Genomic DNA, 24738 nt, shown 5'->3' with positions numbered 1-24738 from the left:
GAAATGAAGTATTTGCTTGGATTTCAAACAGGCAGCTGTGCAAAGTGTATTATGTTTGAATGTATTCTTTTTTTTTAATGACACAATAAACTCTGCATTAGTCCCCATCTTATCTTATATAATATACCTTATAAATGATCAAAGTCAAAAGTCAGATTTATTGTCAATTCTGCAATATGTGCCAGACATACAGAGGAATCGAAAATACGTTTCTCTTTGCAATAGTACAAAATATACATAAATAAATAACGTCTACATTTCAAATAGTGCAAGAGAAATAGAAAAACAGGATATGAAAATGTGCAATGTAATGGACATACTGCACAACATATCATCTATATAAATACAAATTGAATTGAAAAAACAATTAAAGGCAGTGATGAAGTGGAAAAACGTTGCCTATAAAAACACTCTTTTTAAATGTTGTAAATGTACATTTGAAACACTTTTTAAAGCATTGTTGTACTCTCACACTATTTTCCATCTCCTGTTTTTGACTTTGTGCCTGTGTGTCTTGTTCTACTTTGTTTTTATTTGGTGTTTTGATGTAAGGGGGGACATCATACGGAATCCCATTGTACTAAGACAGTAAAGATGAGTCTGAGCTGTAATTTGTTGCATGACCAACAGTAGTAATTACAGAGGAAAGGATGGTGGGTTGAGCAACGTCGGTGAGAGAATCCATCACAGAAACAAACCCTCCCACTCTGAGCGCCCCCCCGCTTCAGATGTAACTCAAAATACATAAAGCCTCCATGTTGCACGGGGAATGTAGGGCCAGCAGATAGATAGCTTACTTTAACGTTCAACAGCTTGCTTTCGATACATTTTTCTTTTTTTTGTTGGACAAGAACGATCATCCGACGGGCTTCTTAGTGTTGTTTTCAACGTTGTTTCCAGACACGGCCTCACATTCTTGGATGATCGGAGCTTCGCAGCTAACTCAAGCTAACCCAAGCTAACTTGAGCTAGTATAGTTAGCATTTCAGCGTCGGTTGTTTTGTTAATATTATTATTTTTTTAGCTCACAAATATATTTGTTTTTGCAGCGATGATATTTTGCGGAGAGCCGTAAATGACAGCCCAGTCGCCATCACCGTGCTAAGCTGGCTGGCTACCAACCGCTGCCACAACACTTCACCCCGGACGGTTGGCTGGTCATCCTCGTCCTTAAACGGCTAACTAACGGCTGCTGCTGCTGCTGCTGCTAACGGTAGCTAGGTAACGAAGCAAGCTCGCGCGTTAGTACGAATAACAGTGTGTGGGGAAAACCAAAAACAGGAATAAAACCATCACCCGTCTAAATGGACCACATGTCCATAATAACCCAAGTTTCCAACCCCAAGGAGGAGGAAATAATATCCTTTAACCAGGAAAAAGGTAAGGAAAAAAAGTCCCGGTTAACGGACAGACAACTAAATGCTAACTGGCTAACTACTTTTCCTGACGCGAATGCTAACGCTGCTGTAGTAGTTGAAGACACTGGTTGCCTAGAAATAAAACTCTAACTAACTACAGTGGTGGCAGTAATTTACTACATTAACTCAAGTAATGTATTAAAATAACATTTGTGGCACTTGGAGTTTCCCTTAGTAATTCAAGTTTATGCTACTACTTCTCCTTCTCCACGATATTGTACTTTTTACTCCACTAGATTTATTTGGTAACTTCAGTTACTAGTTACGTCACAGATTCAGATTAATAATACATACTATTATCAACAAATACAATAGGATATATGTTGTTGATTAAGATACACAGCCGCATATACAGCAAATGAAACTAGCTCCGCCTATATCAGCTGCAAAATTGAAAGTGAAATTTACATTAATATCTCAATACCTATAATCCAATACTATTATTATTATTATTTTTCTGCACAAGGAGTACTTTTTCTTTTTGTACTTTGAGTACATTTTATACTAGTTATTTTGTACTTTTACTTAAGTATCATCTTGAATGCAGGGCTTTTACTTGTAACAGAGTATTTATACAGTGTGGTTTTACTACTTTTACTGAAGTAAAGGCTCTGAGTACTTCTTCCACCACTGTCTAACTCTGAGTAAGTTTATCAGAGTCTCTTATGGGTATTGGACTATCTTAACACCTGTTTAATTGGCTGTTAAACCTAAAGAGCACTCCAGTGTCCAGACTTGTAGTTTTCTTTTTATCCTATGTTCACACATTTGTTGTGAGCACAATGCTGCAAAGTCTTTGCTTCTTAATATATGTGGCTACTTAAACTGGACTGATGTTATGGGTGATTCACAAAATGAATCACAACCACAAGAAGCTAAAAAAAGCTCATGATTGCTTCGGTCTGTGTGGTAGCAAAAAGTTCTTAGGGACGGACGAAGCAAACATGCAGGCAGGCAGAGGACAACTGTCTGCTGTCAGTAAATGTCTTGTGAATGAGAACAGATTTTTCCCTTAAGACGTGAAACTTTGACGTGACAAAGCCATCACACCTGTAGGATGCACAGATTTAAATTGTTATCCGTTTATCTGTCTTTTTCTATTTTGTGAAGCTGCCTTATCTTCTATCTAAAGACTGTGCTATGGATTTTCTGTGGTCCTGTCTTAGGTGCAAATGTTATTTTTTATATTTTTAGTTAATCACCCACGTGTATGGGGATCTCAGGGTGGAAATGGTTGCTTGTGTCAGTGAATGTCTTGTTAATGAGCACAGATTTTCCCCTTAAGACATGAAACTTTGACGTAACAAAGCCATCACATCTGTAGGATGCACATATTTAAATTATCTGTTTATCTGTCTTTTTCTTTGTTGTGAAGCTGCCTTATCTTCTATCTAAAGACTGCTATGGATTTTCTGTGGTCCTGTCTTTGGTGCAAATGTTGTTTTTCATTTTTTAGTTAACAATCACCCACGTGCATGGGGATCTCAGGGTCGAAACGGTTGCTTGTGTCTTCATTTTCACTTACACTTCAATCTGTCATTAGTATATGTAATTCTCCACTCACACTTTTGCATGATCTGCAGTGGAGGTCAAATTTCTTCTTCAAGACTGTAGCGGCTAATGTCCTTTCATTCCCATTCCTGGGGCTACCCTGACACTTCCCGGGTCACCCAGGCCCATGGGAGGTTTATCCGTATCGCATCTCAAACCTCACTTGTCAGACCATTAGTAATATGAGAACTTAAGTCTTTCAAGCACAACAATGCTTTCTCCCCTGAGGCTACAAAAGTATCCCTCACTAACTTCTATGGATTCTACGTGACTTGAATAAGTGTGCGTCATGCAAGATTATCATTGCATGTATGTGGGAGTTATGGGAGAAAGAAGGCTAAAGGTAATGACAGACCTACGCAATATGAATGTATGGCAGTAAAAGTATGCAGATTCCACTGCTTGATATTATATCTCAGTATTTATATTATCAATATACAGTAGTTTGAAAGCTATCAGAAGCTATTTTTGTTTGCCATCGTTAGTCACAACCTGGTGCTTGGAAGAGGTTTTGTTATTTTGCAGGGGAAAGGGACGGTGAAGTCATTTGAGGGGTGTGAGCCGTGCTGAAATGATTAGTCAATTAAGTGGTTAGTTGACAGGAAAATTCATCTGCTAATGGTTAAAATTAGATTTAATGAAAGGTTTAAGTAACTGTTCCAGTAAAATATGCCAGGCAACGCGGGCTATGGGGCTTCATTAGTGAAGATTTGTTTTTGCTTTCCTTTGTCTCTTTGTTAATTGATTTTTTTTTCTTTTGGCTGTTGGTCAAAGAAAGTAATGAATGCAATGCATCATTTCAGGCTTGTGAGTTGTATTTATTTATAGACTATATGATTGATTAGAGTAGTTATGGTGTTACTATGTAATTCTGCTATAATGCACTATTCTGTACAACCTAGTTAGTGACAGTGTGTTTTTCTTCAACATCGTCATTTCCAATTTTGTGCAAATAAGTGTAGCATCGCAGCTTTAGTTTATTTTCATAAATATGGGATTGTAAAAGTTAGGAGAAAGGCTTAATAAGCCATTTTGTGTTTACTTTTAGTCTTCATGTGCTAGATGATGCTGGTTGTGCTGCTCATGATTCAGAAGGGGGGCTGCTACACTGTTTATCTTTTTATATTTGTTAAAGACTGCCTTATTCGCTTCATTTGTAGAATGAATAAGAATTAAGAATTATTACTTATTAATTCCGCAATGGGGAAATTCAATTTTTTCACTCTGTTATTATTATTCAGGTAAAACACAAGGGCCCGAAATACACACACATGCACAAACATGACCTATATACATGCAATTAATGGAGAGATGTCAGAGCGAGGGGGCTGCCAATGGATCGGCGCCCCGAGCAGTTGGGGGTTAGGTGCCTTGCTCAACAGCACCTCGGCAGTGCCCAGGAGATTGTAGCATGCATAGACTATACAGTCTGTGGAAGCGTACCAAGTCGCAGCAAGAGACACACATGAGTATGTATATGTTGGAAACATTTATAGGTTTTTTTGTTTGCAATACTTTTAAAGTAACTTTGACTTTGACTGTTTTGAGTTAAATTAATTGAATATGTACATAAGTTTAATTTGGATTAATATATTTATGCAGGGATTTTCTTACCTTTTGTTTTACCTGGGAAATAGGTGTGTCGGTCCACGTCAAGCTCTGTCCTGGTTTGTGCCCTTATAAGTAGAGATGCACCTATCTAATCCAATACCGATACCTGGGCTGAGCGTATCAGCCGATACCCGATAACAAACCGATCCTGCTGTTGAATGAATAAACCGTGTACCTACATGTGAGTGAAGGCATCAGACTTGATATAAACATTTAGCCCTGTTAGAAAAAAGGTAACAAATGAACACAGCTTTAAATGTACCTAATATTATTTATTAACAAATAACAAAGTGTCAATAGCAACAAAAAGAAATAAATAACACTTCCATGTAAAGTGCACTGCAAACAGATATTTTAAAATGTAATATAAAATATAGCAGCTGCCTAAAACCCAGCAAATAATGACTTTATTAACTTGCTGTGTATGATATTAATAGAAAAGAAATGACTGGATCGAAATGCTGGATCTGCCTCTTTCTTCCTTTCTCCTTCATTTTGCTCGGTTTAGGAAGGACACAGAGCAGAGTTTCTGACCGCATTTACCTCATATACTGCATTCATTTTAGCGATTTAGGTCATAGCACTGAGTCATTCGTGTCAACATTACATCGTCATCTTGGTCGTGTAAATAGCAACATTTTTGGTTTGTGTTTTGTTTTATTTATTTTTTCTAGAAATTCAACCGGAGATTATTGTTTAAGAATAAATATCAAACATCAAGACAAAACTCTGTGCGTGCTTTAAAGGAAAATGTGTGTCGGACAACCTGTGCCTACGGAATAACGCACATTAAGAATCTGCCAACATATATGTTCAAGCAGCATGATCAGCATCACTTGAAAACGTGAAAAAACAACAAATAAACACAGAAATGGGAAATTCACACAACATAACACACCTAATTTTAATGATCTGCTCATTATCAATCAGCTTTAGCCTGTCAGGGGTTTGATTATCATTAGAAACAGGTGTGTAAGAGATGGGAGAAACCTAAAACATGTAGGAATACCTTTGCTGCATGTCTCCCCCTCTCTCTCACACCCAATTTCCTGTCTGTCCTATCTAATAAAAGGCTTGGGAACAGCCAAAAAAAATAACAAAAATATGTAGTGCAGTAGCACTCCGGGCACAGGGTTGGCTACCACGGCAATGGATTTTCCAGTGTAACATTTGCATTCAGCCTACACTCTTAAGTTACTTACAAGCAGCTCAAAATAATAACAAAATTCATCTATGGACAATAACAATAAATAAAGTGCTGCTAAATCATCAAAAACAAGCTTTTCTGATACCAGAGGATAAAACACAATAACCTTCAATAACACCGCATGGATTTTCTTTGAATTTATTTACAGTTTAATATATAGTATTACAATAGACCTTATATGAATACTTGGGGAAACTTTACAGACCTGTCAGAGTTCACATGTTGTGTTGCTAGCTTGATGGATTTTCTCTCTCTCTCTGAGCTAAAAATAGCACATAGACTCGCTGAATATAACATGAAGGAAGTTCACAAACCGTGTGTCTAAATGTTGATACATAACCACGCAGTATGTATCACAGAGGTTTTGTGAGGCGCGTGAGATCCTGCCATTCAGCTGTACAGGTCCCCCGGCTCACCGCAGCCTAAATGATCTATTTATACAATTGTTGTGTTTACCGGCAGTCCAACAACCAGCCGAGCTCACCAGGTATCTTCCTGTTTCCTGGTCATATCACACTTGGTACCATGTAGCGTATCTGTTTAAAGAAGAATTTGAAAAATGTAAATGATTGTTGTTAGGGAACCATAAAACCAATGATCTGTTAAACTTAATAAACCAAGAATGAACATTCTAACAATGGCATAGCTGTCAGTGCTGAAAAAAAAAAAGTTTAAATTGAATCGAAACGTGTCCTTTAAAAAAACAAAAAGTCATTGAGTTATGGATTTGGAGAATGATCACTTACAGCGGTATTAATAAAGATTCAGCACATCTAAATCAGACAATATGCCTGCTTGTGAAGTCGTGTTAATGCAGTGCTTGCATTCTGGTTGCATTTAGCACAATCTTAAATTGTTTTCCACCAGAGGAGTTCGAGCAGTGCTACACACACTCACACAGTGGGAATTCACTGTTGTGCATTGAGCTGCTGCATGAAAATCACACCCAATAATGGCTCGAGTTAGAGTTTTATTTATTTTATTTATGCAGGACAGTTGAGTTAGAGGACAAAGTAGGGCAGAGATATTTCTGTTTGTATCATGTCTCCTATCTCTTCTGTTTTCTCTTACGAATGAGTCACGCAGAACTCTTCCCTTAGGGCCAGGACAAATATTAGTATTGCCTTTCTTCCATTTGTTCTGGACATTAGGTTTGTGTGTGAGGGACACAGCTGTCATATGAAAAGGAATTCAAAAAGATCTGAGGTTGTTTTTGTTTTGTTTTCTGATTAATTTTATCCCCTCTGTCACAATCAGAGAATTCAGCAGAATTCTTAGCTTTATTAAGCAGTCAACCAATGATTTGACTTTCCCTTATCTATTGAAAAACACATACAAAATAACATCTAGCCCGTCCCAGCAGCTGTCCTAGAGGAATTTGACAGGTAGTCTTCCATTGCTTGAATAGGCTCCAAACTGTCTGGACAGAAATTGACCACCTTTGCTCTCAGTGTTCCTCTACTGGCCGTTTTACAACATGTGCCGCCCTTTCACACTGGTTTGGCTGTCAAGCAGCAGTCTAAATATAGACTTGCTGCCCTGTTGGCCAGGGCACCACTGACCTCCAGGCCAAGTATAACTACTTGCAAAGATGACAATGATTTTTTTGTCGTTTTTAATTCTCTCAGGCTTTAGTTTGGAAAAAACACAGCTTGTTTTTTCAAAAGAGCGGTGGGTCTTATTTCTTGTGATTTTTGAGGGTGTTTTAACTATTTAAAGTTGGCATATTTTAGATTTTTGCACTAGGACTTTGACGCATTTATGAGGTGAATGGATTTGTCCTACATGCCACTTTACCCTCATGGTAAATACTCTCTCTATAGTCCTGTAACCCAAGAAGTTCCTGGGGATTGATCTGTGTCGTGGTATGCACGGAGCACTGCGGTTGTTCAGTGACTGTCTCTGTAATTTCAACCAGACAGGTTATGTCAAATTCCAAACATATTACACTATGAGGTTCCTCAATAGTAATGTTTCAGCCAGACCTCATAAATATTAAGTATATTCAAGAGTTGACTTGCAAATGAAAAATCTTGTGCAAGTTCATCATGATTACTAATGACCTTTGGCCGAACGTTTGGATTATTACAAATACTTTCATATCATCCGCAAGAATCCCAAGTTTGAATCCACAGGCTTTTTTTTTTTTATGTGGAGTTTTTACCTTCTGCGTTTGTCGGTTTCCTCCCTCACAATATACTGTATGTATCTATTTTTATGGTTAATAGTTTATTATGCTTATATTTATCTCTGCTTCCATGTAAGCACTGTCAAATCAAGGCAAATTCCTTTATAATGCAAATTACTTGGCAATAAACCTGATTCTGATTGTGATGGTGGTTAAGAAAACTGATTAAATGTGTTTAAATCTGTGTGACTGCCATCAAAGGTGTACCCTGCCTCTGGGATTGTTTCTTGGCCCTTATACCTGCACATCCTGCCAGGGTATAGTAAATTAGGCTGTAGTAGGGTTTAGTGATGTCTGCTGAATTGGCATATGCCGATATTGATTTTAGAGGGGAAAAATTCACCTATGACCAATATTACTGCCGATATAGTGGTTCAAGCTAATCTAATCTCTAATCTTTCTCGAGAGGTAAACCAAGGTCAATTTGACTAGGTCGATTATGGCTCTGTCTATCATGGGTTTTGGATTCATGAGGGTTTTATATTTGTGATTAAGCGATTTAAAAATCTACATGTCTTCAAAATGTAAAATCTTTTGGCTGAGCAGAAACTCACAGGCCGGGCCAGTGGGGAAAACACTATTGTGCATATTTAGTGGGCCGCATACCTGGGATTACCCAGAAACTAGAAACTTTTTGCCAGATGCACATACCAATACCCTTACCTATACCGAGCAATATATTATTTTTGGACTGAATAGAGGCCATTTTTGTTTTCGGTACTCAGTTTGTGAATAAAAGTGTGTGCGCGCGTGCGTGTGTGCGCGTGTGCGCGTGTGTGCGCGTGCGCGCGTGCGCGTGTGTGTGTGTGTGTGTGTGTGTGTGTGTGTGTGTGTGTGTGTGTGTGTGTGTGTGTGTGTGTGTGTGTGTGTGTGTGTGTGTGTGTGTGTGTGTGTGTGTGTGTGTGTGTGTGTGTGTGTGTGTGTGTGTGTGTGTGTGTGTGTGTGTGTGTGTGTGTGTGTGTGTGTGTGTGTGTGTGTGTGTGTGTGTGTGTGTGTGTGTGTGTGTGTGTGTGTGTGTGTGTGTGTGTGTGTGTGTGTGTGTGTGTGTGTGTGTGTGTGTGTGTGTGCTTTTGAAATGGCCCGTGCTGATGAGGGATTCCCGTTTAAAATGATCCTGTAGTTTATTCAAAGATAAAGGTGCTAAATATTTAAAAGCACATTCACCAAACACAGTGTTGGTTCGAGGAAAATTGAACATAATATATACTAGATATACTGTACATATATATATACACACACATATATATATATATATATGTATATATATACACATATATATATATATATACATATAAATACACATATAGATATATACACACACACATATATATATATATATACATACATGTATGTGTGTGTGTGTGTGTGTGTATATATATATATATATATATATATATATATATATATATATATATATATATATATATATATATATATATATTAGGGATGCTCGATATTGGCTTTTCTGCCGATACCCGATATCCGATATTGTCCAACCCTTAATTTCCGATACCGATATCACCCGATAGCGATATCACCCGATACCGATATCACCTGATACCGATATATGCAGCCTTTTTACACCAAAATTCATCACATATCACCTATTATGGAATTAACACATTATGCCTAATTTTATTGTGATGCCCCACTGGATGCATACATAAATGCAACACGGCTTTTCAAATGTAAACACAGTCTGTACAAAATAAGTTATTGAAAAAAGTGCCATTCATTTATTTGTTTGTGTTTTTAGAGAGAATATTTTGCCTCAAACAACACTACAGACAACATCACAACAAGGAAGATGAATAGCTTCAGTCCACAGTAGTAAACAAACTTAGTTCTCTTTTTCCAGACTGAGTAACCGGCCGTAACTTGGCAAATAATACAATCAATAAATCAGCAGTCAAGCTCAACATGCTAACCTGTATTGGATCTAATGGATACAGCACCAGAAATTACCTTCTCGACGTGACGGTAAACAACGCTGTACAGTCCGGGTAAACAATGGTCTGAGAAACACTTGTGACTGGGCGTTATACAGGCATAACGGGGCTCCAGGAACTCCACACGTTTGGTGAATCCGGCATCTTGAACGATAGAAAAAGTTTGTTTCTCGGTGTCGGCTGTTGCTTCTTCTCATCACTTTGCTGCACAGATGTAGCGTTTAACTCCGCATGATTCTTCTTGAGTTGCGTAATCAGATTAGATGTATTAAAGGAAGACGCCTTGTTTCCTCCTCTCATAACTAACGCCTTGCAGTCATTGCAAAGCGCACATATACTGTTAATAGGTGACACTTGGAAATACTTCCAAACCACGGACATCTCATGCACCGGGAGAGCTGAAGCTTGTTAGCCACGGTTAGCAACCTACGAGTGAAGCGTGTTGTTGTTATACGTCATCAAGCACGCGCTTGTAAACGGCCCGTGTTGCATTCAGGTACACTCGGAAATGCTGAAGCCTACGGCCCGTGTTGCATTCAGGTACACTCGGAAATGCTGAAGCCTACAGAACTAACATCGGTTGTAAAAACCCGATACCGATAATTCCCGATATTACATTTTTAACTCAATATCGGCCGATAATATCGGTGGGCCGATATTATCGGACATCCCTAATATATATATATACACACATATGTACAGTATATCTAGTATATATTATGTTCAATGTTTCTCGAACCAACACTGTGTTTGGTGAAAGTGCTTTTAAATATTTAGCACCTTTATCTTGGAATAAACTACAGGATCATTTTAAACGGGAATCCCTCATCAGCACGGGCCATTTCAAAAGCAGGATTAAGGACTTTTTAAATACAATTCACACATGTACTGTCTGTGAGCACTGATCTGCTTTTTATTTTTAATGTTTTATTTTGTTGATTTATCATGTTTAGTTGTGTGTTGTTTTGGTCTTAAATGTGAAACTTGTGTGTTTATGCTGCTGTCTTGGCCAGGACTCCCTTGAAAAATAGATTTTAAATCTCGATGGGAATACTCCTGGTTAAATAAAGGGGAATGAAAAAATATCAGCTACATGGTATAAGATATGCTTCCCAGTGTATAGCCTATTCTGACCGCTTGCCTTTTAGGAACATGGTTGGAGCCCAGTTGTGCTCTGTGCAGCTCTCAGTAGTCCTTTGGTGTTTTCGGAGGGTCTTTGTGCAGGAATCAATACAGCGGCTGTCCGCTCGTAGTGATGAATCACAGAACCGCCTCACTGTCCCAGTTTCACGGTAAATCCGAACTGAAGTGACGAGGCAGAGAAGTCCAGTTGAATAAAATAAGTTGTGTGGTCTTGATTAGGTTATTTTTAGATTCAAACCAGGGTTACTGTGGCAGACAAGATCAGCTAAAGCTAGGGCAGCATGGAGAACAATTTAATTAGGCTAATTAAATCTGCCCAAATAAATCTCTAAATCAGTTAATAACATTGGTATTTGGTGGTTGTTGTGCCCTTTTTCATACTTAACTTGGTGCAGTAGCAGGACTTTTTTTATGCATGCTATTTTATTCCTCTTCTCTACTTAGCATTTGCTGTATGCCTTTTTTTGCTTTGGACACTTGAAGAGTTAGTTTTTTTTCTGAGGGATTTCTTTTGTTTACATTACTCACATTTACAAAATCCATCTCTTCATGGACCCAGTCAGTTTTACTCTGTCTGCTCCCAAAAAGTTTGTCTTTGTCTTTTGTTTGACAGTTTCAACAACGCTACTCCATCATCAACAAACAATTCAATTTGTTTAGAGGTTTTAAATTACTTTTTCAGAAAAAAGGGCTAAATAGGCTAATACCTGCCAACAGATATATATATACAGTGGGTACGGAAAGTATTCAGACCCCCTTAAATTTTTTACTCTTTGTTAAATTGCAGCCATGTGCTAAAATCATTTAAGTTCATTTTTTTTCCTTTTAATGTACACACAGCACCCCATATTGACAGAAAAACACAGAATTGTAGACATTTTTACAGATTTATTAAAAAAGAAAAACTGAAATATCACATGGACATAAGTATTCAGACCCTTTGCTGTGACACTTGTATATTTACCTCAGGTACTGTCCATTTCTTCTGATCATCCATGAGATGGTTCTACACCTTCATTGGAGTCCAGCTGTGTTTAATTCTAATGATTGGACTTGATTAAGGAAGCCACACACCTGTCTATATAAGACCTTACAGCTCACAGTGCATGTCAGAGCAGATGAGAATCATGAGGTCGAAGGAACTGCCTGAAGAGCTCAGAGACAGAATTGTGGCAAGGCACAGATCTGGCCATGGATACAAAAAAATTTCTGCTGCACTTAAAGTTCCCAAGAGCACAGTGGCCTCCATAATCCTTAAATGGAAGAGGTATGGGATGACAAGAACTCTTCCAAGAGCTGGCCGTCCAACCAAACTGAGCAATCGGGGGAGAAGAGCCTTGGTGAGAGAGGTAAAGAAGAACCCAAAGATCACAGTGGCTGAACTCCAGAGATGCAGTGAGGAGATGGGAGAAAGTTCAAGAAAGTCAACCATCACTGCAGCCCTCCACCAGTCAGGGCTTTATGGCAGAGTGGCCCGACGGAAGCCTCTCCTCAGAGTAAGACACATGAAAGCCCGCATAGAATTTGCCAAAAAACACATGAAGGACTCCCAGACTATGATAAATAAGATTCTCTGGTCTGATGAGACAAAGATAGAACTTTTTGGCCTTAATTCTAAGCGGTATGTGTGGAGAAAACCAGGCACCGCTCATCACCTGCCCAACACCATCCCTACAGTCAAGTGTGGTGGTGGGAGCATCATGCTGTGGGGGTGTTTTGCAGCTGCAGGGACAGGACGACTCGTTGCAACTGAAGGAAAGATGAATGCGGCCAAGTACAGAGATATCCTGGACGAAAACCTTTTCCAGAGTGCTATGGACCTCAGACTGGGCCGACGGTTCACCTTCCAACAAGACAATGACCCTAAGCACACAGCTAAAATGACGAAGGAGTGGCTTCGGAACAACTCTGTGACTGTTCTTGAATGGCCCAGCCAGAGCCCTGACTTGAACCCAATTGAGCATCTCTGGAGAGACCTCAAAATGGCTGTCCACCAACGTTCACCATCCAACCTGACAGAACTGGAGAGGATCTGCAAGGAGGAATGGCAGAGGATCCCCAAATCCAGGTGTGAAAAACTAGTTGCATCATTCCCAAGAAGACTCACGGCTGTATTAGCTTAAAAGGGTGCTTCCACTCAATACTGAGCAAAGGGTCTGAATACTTATGTCCATGTGATATTTCAGTTTTTCTTTTTTAATAAATCTGTAAAAATGTCTACAATTCTGTGTTTTTCTGTCAATATGGGGTGCTGTGTGTACATTAATGAGGAAAAAAATGAACTTAAATGATTTTAGCACATGGCTGCAATTTAACAAAGAGTAAAAAATTTAAGGGGGTCTGAATACTTTCCGTACCCACTGTATATATATATATATATATATATATATATCGGTCTGGCTCTAATGTATATCGTACTTAAATTACATCGGGGCGATCTTGTGTCACTGATAAGCTATCCAGGGCTTCCCAAACTCAAGAATGTCACGACACAATTTTAAATCTGAATATCTTCTGCAGCCCACTCAAACCTTTGATCTCAACTCTGATCAACGTGCAAGACTAAGATGAAGTATTTCCTGATATATTATTAGAGTTATGCTTTGCGAATTAATCTATCCACATACTTGTAACACTTTGTAAAGCAACAAGTGTCGGCCAATGATGAGATATCGATAAAAATAGGCCAGATAAATGAAGAAATGCACATTTTAAATATCATGGCTTTGTTTTATTAGATTAAATGTCAAAGTTTTTTTTGTTTTTTTATAAAGTGTTCATTACGACCTCTCGTAGCCAACCTGCATTTCATTCACACCCCACACTTTGGGAATCACTGCTATAGTCTAAAAACCCATTGTGTGTGCACTAGCTTGAAGGCAGTAATTTAACGTGACTGGCAGCGAGTGATAGAGGGAAATGACAAGTGTTTCATGTAGCTGTGACATGCTGTCACCCTGTCAGTTTCTGATACCTCTCCTGCACTGATGAGTATTTTTAGCTGTGTATATAAAATTGACATGATCTTAAACAATAGTGTGTTAACTTGCATGAAGTGATGTGAGGTTCTGCATTGCGTCAGAATACAATGACATGTAGGAGTGTTTTTTTGGAAAACTCAATGCTGAATTGATGTAAAAATAGTCTGGTATTTGTAAAGGTCGTCTAACTACTACGTGTGTACTAGTCAGTTGATGTACTTTCTTCTGGCACGTCAAATGTCTGTTGGGTATTTTGTTTAAGGTCAGCAGCACAAAGTGACACAATATAAAGATGCCAAAAGACATGACATAATGCTATTTGCTCTTCGCTGGTCTTCAGTTGCAAGAGCATTCTGGTTGTGTGAACGGGGAGGGGGGGGACTAATGGGTGGAGAGGAATGCAGCCTTGTATAGGCTCTGCAGGGTCTGAGGGGCCTCCTCCCTCCCCTCGTCTCTTGTGCATGTCCAGGCTGCTTCAGTCACTCACCTGCCAGCTGAAACATGGGGAGACTCCTAGGCCAATCAGGTGAAGGGATCCTCAGCAGGGCAAAAAGGAGGAGGGAGGAGCGTGTAGCTTCCAACTTGTCACTATTAATAAAAGCTCGGTGTCTGATTTAGACCCTGTAGTCCTGGAATGAGAGGCAATTTGCAATCAGAGCAGAGCGAGCTCTGAACTGTCGCTATGTGTGACAGATGAAGTCACCCGGCCAGCCAAGTTATTTTCTGATCAGTGGCTCTGCCAGGCCGGGTCAACAAACCCCACTCTAATGCCATTTAATCACACTGTCAAGGTCTCACCTATTGTTGTGATTCAATGTGGCTAACACCACTGTGGTCACTTAGAAGGATTGTAGTGAACATGTAACAGTTTGTTCAGCTCAGCATGCAAATAACCAAACCTAAATGCTTCCCAGCTTCAGTCTGCTCCATTTGTTTTTTTTGGACAGATTTGCATACCCACTTGTTCACCCTCCGCTCTCCCACTCCCTCCTGTTGTTTTGACAGCATCCCAGTCAAACAGCAGCCTAAAGAAGCAGAGGAGCCGGAGCATCTTCAGCACATTCTTCTGCTGCTTCCGCAACTACAATGTGGACCCGCCAGCGACCAACACCAGCGCCCAGCCTCCACCTGTTGAGGAGAATGGATCACCTCCCAAGGTGGGTTGCTAATCCACTCAACACGTTATTTGTTTTTGCATTTCTTCTTTGTGAACTTTTTTTTGTTTCTTTATTCTTTATTCCTACTCTTCACCCTGTTTTTTTTTATGTGTGTGTGTCTATCTCTCTTGTGTTGTAGTGTGACCAGGTCGAGGTCATCCCTGTCCCTAGTGTATGTATTGCCTTTTTTGTCTTTTCCTTTGCATGCAGGCTGAGTGGGCCGGTGCTGGCACATCCTGTCTGTGTGGGCTCCAGTGCTCCTCGGAGATCTTTTGCTCTGCTACTGTACTGCGGTTCATTTTCAGCCGATTGTAGCACTGGCTGCTGGAAGGTGTATATGGGGTTTAATGGTGCCTCGGTGCCTGGTCTGCATGAGTAACACTTTGGTGGTTTGTATGTTTTCAGAAATACTGTGACAAAAACTGTCTAACAAGTTAAGTGTGAAACTGTTTCTATTAACCGCATCAGGTGCTTCTATGCAAGAACTAAATCAATTTATGGTGCTACTTATCCATGCAATATGATACTTTTCGTGAGAGTTGAGCTCCACAGTAGCTCCAAGTCTTTAGATTTGCTTCCTCAACTGAGGGGCGAAACTAATTAATCATTTAGTCACTCAAGTAAGGAGTTAGATGCAATCTAGTTATCTGGTGTTCTGGCTTACATACCGGCTAAATCACCCATCAGTGACTGTATGAAGCTCAACTCTTGTTCTCAAAGGACGTCATCCTGTCATGTTCACATTGTTTCATTGATTTCAATTAAGCTGAAAGTAGCTAACCTTTGCATGGCTTTTGTATTATTTTAATCTCCACAGATGTGACAGAAATCTAATGGGGTTTATGATGGTGTTACATTCTCTGAGTATGTCGCAGTAACAGGGGGATATCCGACGTTGAAGAATCCCATAGGGTGTCTTTTTGAAGCGATGGGTCCATTAAAAGCATCATTTCAGACATGGCTTATGGCTTTAGCTCAGCTGCATCATCACTCAACATTGTGTTGGCTTTCCTGCTCAGCCTTACACTTCTCTTAATGCAAAGTATATAGCAGTATCATACACCTGACATTATCTGCCTTGTCTTCCCCCACAGCCACCAGCCAAATACCTCCTACCAGAGATGATAATATCTGACTATGGCAAAAAGTGTGTGGTGATTGACTTGGATGAAACACTCGTCCACAGCTCATTCAAGGTAAGAGCATTGTGCACATTTTTGCGAATGTCAAGTGTCGGTGTGTCCGAAGGTGTCAGAAGTTTTCTTTTTCACACATGCGGGACACTACAGGAGATTTTCCGTGTCAAATGTATTCTCGCTTACTGGAAATACTACTCTGTGGTTTACGTGAGGGTAGAGCATGTACGAGTGGAAGACATGACGTGGGTAACACCGATGGAGCCGGTTCTTATTTTGATTTCAAACAACCAAACTTTTACCACTTATTAAATTTGTCTGATGATTTTGGTGTCCGTCCTCTCGTCGTCTCTCGAGTTTTGCTGCCGTCTTTGTGTAAATCACCCCACTTCTGTTCTTCTTCAATGTCGGATGTTGGTTTTCTTCTGGTGTCAGCTTCAGCGTGATAGAAACTCCATTTACATGCCCATTCGCAATGAGCAGCTATACTCACACATGGGCTCACTCTCAGAGATTAAACAGTCTTTGTACAAGCAAACTGTCATGGTAAACTCTGTGTGATGCACAGTCCGTCTAATTTCGACATTTACGTTCTCACATAAAGCTCCACCAGGTGATGTCTATAAAATTTTAGGTTTTGAGCCAATTTCTTGGCTTGACAGTATAATTCTTTGCTTAAAAATGCAAATTGTCAGTAGAAAAACCACCAATATCATTGTAGCGCATACTGTATATATGCCTTGCAGTGAGAGTAATACATATTGTATTTCAGACCTTATCTTTTTCTTCATAACCAGGGGTCAGCCAATAACCTGCAGGAAGTCAAAGCTGTGTTGAATCCATTAAAACAGTGACTGTGTAAACAAAGCATGAAGAGGAGCAGGTGGTGGAGGATGTGCTGTAGTAAGAACAGAGGCAATAGTACAGTCCAGGTTGTGCATTAAAAATAAAAGCAGGGTGGTAATAGGGAAGTCTGAAGGCTTGCGGATGTTGGGAACTAGCTTCATTTAATACTATTTCAAGTATGTTTTGTTTCAGAACAAACATTGTCACATAATGAAGTTCTCTGAAGTGCAGTAGTAGTGGCTGTTTTTATGATCCAGAATATAATGTGTATAGACCACATCTTGATCATCTTCCTGTTTATCCTTTGTCCTTTTTTATTTAACCTCATCCTGTCCCTTCTCTGTCCAGTTCCTGTCTGAGGACAACCACCTCGCTGCCTGTTGAGTTAAATTACTAGAGAGGTTGTGAAGGAAGGAGGACAACGAGTAGGAGTTGTTTTGATATTAAAGATAATTTCCTTCTTCCTGATAGAAATTGAACAATCTGTGAAGTGAAAAGTTTTTAGTGTTCCCAGCAGGACCTCTGCTGATCAGTGGTGGTATTACAGCAACTGCTTGAATGACGCTGATGTGCTGTTCTTTCTTCTCACAGCCTATCAGCAATGCAGATTTTATTGTTCCAGTGGAGATTGATGGTACCGTTCATCAGGTATTGTACACACACACACACACACACACACACACACACACACACACACACACACACACACACACACACACACACACACACACACACACACACACACACACACACACACACAAAACAAAAATAGCTTTTTAGTCAAGTATACCTTTTTTATTAGGGACCAGTTCCATGTTTTTTCCTGTGTGAAGATCCAGAAGAGAATGGCTGTGACCCGGTTCAAGTAATCCAGGATAGGCTGTGTGTATCCTGGTTGGCCTATTCATGATTACTTGCACTGGGTGGCAGCCGCCGGGCGAAGGGATGAGGGCGTCTAAACTGTGAGTGATAATTATCTCTTTTAGACGGGGAAGATCACCAAGCTGAAGATTTTTGATGCTGCAAGAAATGAGTAGTAGGGATTTTCCTGTAGAAACTGTCAAAATATATAAATTCACGCCGTCTTAAAGGGATAGTTTGGCTTTTTTAGTGTGGTTGTATGAGGTATTTATCAATCATCAGTGTTTAACCTACAGTAGATGAAGGTTAGCCCGCCGCCAGTTTATAGAAGCAGACAGGAGTACTGACACGAAAGCTGCTGTGGACGGTGGCGGCATCTGAAGGAAATATGTACTTTAGTCACCTTTTTACAAAAAAAGGGCCTACCTAAATCAGTTTAACTGTACGCTATATTTATAATATTCTCACTCCTTCACCGTGCCGTCAAACAGCCCTTTCCTTTCACACTACATTTTCTCCAAGTTTCCTTTCTCACACTGTATCCCACTGCAGACTGGCTGTTTAAATCAGACTTTCTGTGGTTTATGGAATAAACAAATTAGTCATGGGCGTGAGTGATCGATTCCTCGAGTAGTCCTCTTTTCAAATTAACTTGATTTGTATGTTGTGTGCGTGCAGCACCTCTTGCTTCTGTGCTTGACCTCAGACACAAACCTCTTCGATTTTTGGAATTGGCCCTTCACCTCACCATCCGAGAGAAGTTGTGTGACTGAGATGACGGGTTACTGTGCAAGGCCCAGACTATACAGAGTGGGAAAGCAGTGATGCTCAGGGCCGCAACGGCGAGGCACAGGACATCTTCTTCAGGGAGGAATAGGTCAAAAATATGGATGTCAATGAGCTAGAAGCTTGCTTCAGTGAGCCATGCATCTGTCCTCAGAAAAACCCACTGCAGTGGTGGAAGTCCAACAGACACCGGGACAAAAAAGTGAGCACTGTGGTAAAGCAGCAGTCTTCCACAGTGGAACTGATCATTAACAAAATGCAAACGCAAATTTTAATTACGTTTTTGTAAGGAAACAAAGTTTTGAAGTTGTGGTTGTGAAAAAATAACGGTGACTGAGAATAAGCATTAGGTGTTGGGTAGGCTGTATTGCTGTGCATCATTATTCCTGCAGGAAGATGCGTTGCGTTCTAAAAATAGATTTAAAAAAAACGAGTATTGGCCCTCGAGGAACTGATGCGATCCCTCGATCTTGAAATTAACAACACGTGCCCATCCCGAAAACAGATAAAAAACAAGTAAAAATGATTGATTATGAGTGAAATATACAGAACTACTGCAGAGAGGGACTGAACGGATGAAAGAGAGGGAGGAAACTGGAGGAAAGCGGTGGCAAAATAATTCTTAATAAAGTGAACATTTAAACTGGAATAGATTTTTTTAGGGGGGAAAAATACGTTTAGCTGCTGCCCGCGTCCACAGCAGTGCAATGCTTAACTTCAGTGTCGGTGCTTTTTCAAACTGGGGGCATGCTAACCATCTACTGTAGGTAACAAACGTCAGTACCTCATACAACCACACTTAAAAAAAACAAAAAACTATTCCTTTTATAGTGCTAAAAATCCCACTGTGAAGATGATAGTGAATTGTGCTCCCCTCACATTTCATACTTTCAGATGTGTTTGTCTCCTGTTTACAACATCTATGCTGTTTTTCTCTAAACTGGCCTTAAACCTAAGCTGTGCCTTGCAGGTGTATGTGCTGAAACGACCCCACGTCGATGAGTTTCTTCAAAAGATGGGAGAGCTGTTTGAATGTGTGCTCTTTACAGCAAGTCTTGCCAAGGTGTGTTTAGACCCGGATATGTTTTCTATGTGTTTTGATTACAAACCAGGGCCATGGAACAACATTTTCTGTTTCCTTGTTCTGGTATTTTTCATCTGCTTTTGCTGTCTGAATTGTCGCACTTCCTCTGATTCACTCTTCATTCGCTCTCCATCTGTCTCTTTTGCATCTTAGCCAATAATGCATGGGTAAGTGTAAGAGATGGAGAAATTACCATGTAAAGGGCCTGATGTTTCTGTAGTATCCGTTGTTCCTCTTGCTGAGTTAAAAGCTGGATGTCAGTAGTCATAGAGTAGTATTTCCTGAGGCGTCTTTACTGTCAGGTAAACACAACTGTGAAGGATGACCTGCTTTGCTTCCTTTTGGAATATTAGTGTAGTGTTTGCAAGTTGTTCTAGTTAAAGCGTATACCCCAAAGCTATTATTTACAGTTTTCACAATGTGCAATTTGATTTATTATGTACATTTCCCATTGCTGTATTGCAGGGAAATTAAGGATATGTCTAATATTTGTTTTTATAGCAGTGTAACATGTTGTTCTGTGTTTGTTTGGCTCGGACAGTATGCAGACCCTGTGGCAGACCTACTGGACCAGTGGGGCGTGTTTCGAGAGCGACTCTTTAGAGAATCCTGCGTTTTTCATAGAGGGAACTACGTCAAAGACCTCAGCCGACTGGGACGAGATCTCAGCAACGTCATTATTGTTGACAATTCACCCGCCTCTTACATTTTCCACCCAGAAAATGCTGTGAGTTCCTTAACCACTAATTTGTCACAGTCAGAAACTACTTCTTTTGTATCATTTGCCCTGCCAAGTTATCACAGGGTCCCCTTGTTTGTTACCTTGATGAGGTCCGTTATCTTTAATAAATCTATATTGTACTTTTTCAAGTCACTGCTACTGTAGCTGATATACACGATATTGACGCGTACATGGGTGCAATTAAACAAGTCCAAACGAAAGTCCAATGTTGATTTATTTGTTATTACCATAAACAACTCAAACTCCAGCACTGCATGGCATGATAAAAGAAACGTGTGCCTCATCAGCCTCCCCCTGTGGCTTGCTCACCCTTATCAAATAACCCCCGTGACCTGTAGTGCCTTACGTCAATTCTTTTCCCCCTGCAAGTAACCAAACACACCCCACCAAAATGAAACACAAACTAAACATAGAAATAAATCCCAAAACTGGCTCCTACAATAAGAGCAAACGAAACATGAGCTTGGCACAATCGTCTGGTTTGTAACGTAGCCCTTTTTCACACACACGCACAGCTATGCTAACTGTTTAATGTATGTGAATGGAGAATGCTTAAACCATTATTACCCTACTCTTACAGCATAAAAACAAAAGCATGCAGCCACGCATGTACTGAAATTCCTTTAGTCCCATTTCACACTGAAAACTTTTAGCCCGGTGCTTCATCAATTTTCACGGCATAACGTCGCACACATTGGGCTAACCCTGGTCAGCATATTAAGTTATTTGGAGATCTGGTTACTTATCTTAAAAATCTAAGTTGCTTATTCTAAAAACTAATGTTGGTGGTTCTAATGAGTATGTTGTAAGCTAACTGCATGTGGTTTTCCCATCTCTCAAGGTCCCTGTCCAATCCTGGTTTGACGACATGAATGACACAGAGCTCCTGGACCTGCTGCCTTTCTTTGAGGGACTCAGCAAAGAAGAAGAGGTTTACGGAGTCCTGCAGAATCTAAGAGGCAGGTAGCAGGACACACCACAGAGCCACCCGTGCTCTCCATCCTCACCTTTGTCGATCTCTGCCCCTTTCTACAACCACATCTCTCAGACTCAGGCAGATCCTCCCACACGCGGCCCTCTTGTCTCTGCCCCAAGGGGACGCCTTGGAGTCTCACTGTGGAAACAGTCATGTCCGCTCTTGTCTCCTGGTGACTGGCTGCCTTCTGAGTGCCATCAGAAAAAAAAACACTAACTATCCCAGGAGCACTGTGTTTCACAAAAACCACACCAGAAAGTCTACAGAGCGTCCTAAGTTGATAATATTGGGGACAAAATGCTAAGAGAAATGAACTCTAGTCTTTATTTTCAAACCAACAAAGTTTTACTATTCGGTGAAGTGCTTATTTTAAAACCAAAAAAAAACCTAAAACAATTTTGTCTGAAATTTCTTTTGTGATACCACACAAAAGACTGAAACGATTTTGTCCTCGTATTGTTGCTATGCAGGCAGTTTCTGGTAGTAGAAAGGACTGTGATTCTCTTTTCTTACTGAATGAAGTGCCTTGTGTGTATGTTGTTTATATGGGGAGATGTTTTGTACATGGCATATTTCCAGAGTACTTCAGTCTTTTCACACACAATATGCTTTAAAGTGGACACAGAAGTATCTTGATATAAAAGTTTTAGATTCAATTTTTTTTGATTTTCAAACGCTGGGTAAATGTCTCCACGGTCTTCTCTCTCTTTTTCCTCTAGGTATGCTTGTGCCATTATATAGATGTGACTTTGTTTCTTTCTACTTTCATTATATGTAGAAATAGTTAATTTGTTGTAGGCAAAGAAGTACGTTTGCAATTGTGAACCTTACGCCCCCATCTGCAACTACAGTAGTTCTTTGCGTTTTGTTAGTTTGATCTAAAAGGTCAGATGAAATTGTGCCATTTTATTTTCTGTCTTTCTCACATTAGCCCCCCACCCCCCATCTTATTTTTACTGTTTGCCAAATAAGAAAATAATTTGAATAGGCTTCATATCTCTAACAGGAGTTCAGCTGTAACTGTTAAATCATCAGTAGTAATTAGAGCATTATAGGTTTTATTCTTTTTGACAAATAGTTGTCAAATCAAGTGTTTGTTTTTAATGTTATGAGGTCCTTGTTTGTTATGTCGTGCTTATCGTATGGCGAGCACATTCTTTCTTTTCTCTTATTTTCGGGCACACATTAAGTGATGCAGCTTCACCCTTAGGGGATGATCTTTCTCCGTAATTGTACACAGTTGCAAAGGAATCCCTTTTTTTGTTTCAAATGGTCTGGGATCTTTCAGTAAATGGGTCGAGTGCCATGTGTTTTTTGTTTTTTCGTGTGTTTTTCATGAGGTTATAGTGTCTAGGATAATGTTGGATCGAGTCTGGCCGGTGTTAAAAACTACACAGATGTACTGTTGTTGTTGTTGTTGTTGTTGTTGTTGGAGACGATGTGTGGTGTTCACCTCCCCAGACTCTTTTTAACCGCTCTTCACCTCAGTGCCTACGTTTGAGAGGAGCAAACCGAATGCTGCAACATTAGCTCCCATGGCAATAACCTTCCGGGCGGGAGTTTCGATCCCAAGTGTTTGGTTTGGGTGTCTAGAGCACTTGACGAGGCTAGCTGGTAGAGGTTTGGTTGACACTAAAGGCTGGCCTCGTTATCACTTGACTTACAGTGTTCATGATCAGAACCTTCAAACATGAGTTTTTCCACGCTATTTGATCAGAAATCAGTGCATATTGGTGAGTCCTTTGGTCATTTTAGGATACAAATTTAGATTTTTTTTTTTTTTTTCTCAAAACGAAAATACTGAAACAACTTGAATGTTGATTGGTGTCCACAACCACAGCCAACCAACCTTGTATAAAGAACTTCATTGCCATAGGTATCAGCTTTTGTTGTGGAAAAAGAGAACGCCTTCCAAACCTACAGATGAGTGCTCAGACGTTAGGGGCTCCGGGCTCATCCAGATGTTGGGGGGCCAGCTCTAAATGGATCACTACTGGGGCACTGCAACTGTGAAGAACCTCATCGTGGCATTGATGCCTTACTGCCCGTAGAGGCACAAAAGCAATGTTTCTCCATTAATTCCAAGGTTACATCTGCACGTTTTTGCATCGTCTCGTTAGCACTTTCTTCCAGAGTGTGATATATGGTCAGGTGGATTAACATGAAACAATAAGATGAAGCGTGAAAAAGCTCCGTGGTGCCATCAACGGGTTGTATGCTCCATTGCTTGGTTTATGGGTCATGGCGTTATGTTAAAAAGACCTACGCTACTTCATTTCCAACATTTGTTTTCAAGTTGAAAGACTGCTGCTCTTACATGCGTATTGAAATAATCCTTTCTTTTGCATTCGTGTTGGCGGCGAGCGTGTTCAGCTCATGATGACGGTTTCAGTGCAATGTCCTTTTACACGAAGCGTTTGGTCGACTCTTCTCAACCTCTCAATGATCACCTTTCTCTCAAAATGTTGTTTGTATCATTGTGATATTTTTCTACCTACCTTTTGTCAGTATTCTGTTTTGAAAAGTTGCATATTACCCATTGTATATCCAGCTTTTTTTCCCCCCACCACGTCCTTTCTGATCCGTAACGTCCCGGTCTTGCCTTTTGGTAGGAATTCAGTCAGGTCTCGTCTTTCCTATAGGAGACGCGTGTGTGCGCACAGGCATCTTTTTGCGCTTCCTTCCAGTTTTTCTTCTGTGTATCACCTCACTCATAATCACACGTTCATAATTTTGTAATGATTTAACACCAAAGTTCTAAAACACTTGAGTTCAAGTCACTTTTTCTCTTTTTTTTTGTGAGGTTATTCACTTTTTTTTTTTAAACTTGTTGGTTGTCCATGGCTTACTTTGAGTGTTGGCAGCACGTTGTCATCATGAGCATCAGTTTTCTTTCTTTCCATAATAAAAGGCTTCATTGAAACAATCTTCTCATGTCTATTTTTTTATTCAAGTGTATGATATGGTACTGTCCATGGATTTAGACCAAAGATCCTCACTTAAAACTGGTGTTTCCAGCAGACGTGTTAAAATAAATAAATAACTTATGTACAGCTGAGACAGAGCGTAGCCACATGTGGTTTCCAGTGTGTATCTGATTTG

The 24738-nt window shown here is 40.0% G+C and overlaps 1 protein-coding gene across 2 annotated transcripts; it reads left to right on the top strand.

The window, feature by feature from the left end:
* Positions 1-749: 749 nt before the first annotated feature.
* On the top strand, positions 750-24541 carry LOC310957591 (CTD small phosphatase-like protein). 2 transcript variants are annotated; one of them, XM_083928225.1, is made up of 8 exons: positions 750-1380; positions 15054-15205; positions 15345-15377; positions 16300-16401; positions 17779-17835; positions 19805-19897; positions 20460-20645; positions 21502-24541. In XM_083928225.1, the coding sequence occupies exons 1-8, from the start codon at positions 1305-1307 to the stop codon at positions 21625-21627; spliced, it is 825 nt and encodes a 274-aa protein (XP_083784351.1). In that variant the 5' UTR covers positions 750-1304; the 3' UTR covers positions 21628-24541. The 2 variants fall into 2 exon arrangements, with proteins under 2 accessions (XP_083784351.1, XP_083784352.1); XM_083928226.1 differs by lacking the exon at positions 15345-15377.
* The last annotated feature ends 197 nt before the right edge of the window (positions 24542-24738 follow it).

Source organism: Echiichthys vipera (genome assembly GCF_963691815.1).
Source record: "Echiichthys vipera genome assembly, chromosome: 15".
NCBI classification, from domain to species: domain Eukaryota; kingdom Metazoa; phylum Chordata; class Actinopteri; order Perciformes; family Trachinidae; genus Echiichthys; species Echiichthys vipera.
This window is presented reverse-complemented; position numbering and strand designations above follow the sequence as displayed.

What these genes read in the sequence shown, in the direction of transcription:
- LOC310957591 (XM_083928225.1), top strand. Translation starts at nt 1,305, where the DNA reads ATGGACCACATGTCCATAATAACCCAAGTTTCCAACCCCAAGGAGGAG. An exon ending in ATCCTTTAACCAGGAAAAAG is followed by an intron (nt 1,381 to 15,053) that starts GTAAGGAAAAAA and finishes TTGTTTTGACAG; the next exon opens with CATCCCAGTCAAACAGCAGC. An exon ending in AGAATGGATCACCTCCCAAG is followed by an intron (nt 15,206 to 15,344) that starts GTGGGTTGCTAA and finishes CTTGTGTTGTAG; the next exon opens with TGTGACCAGGTCGAGGTCAT.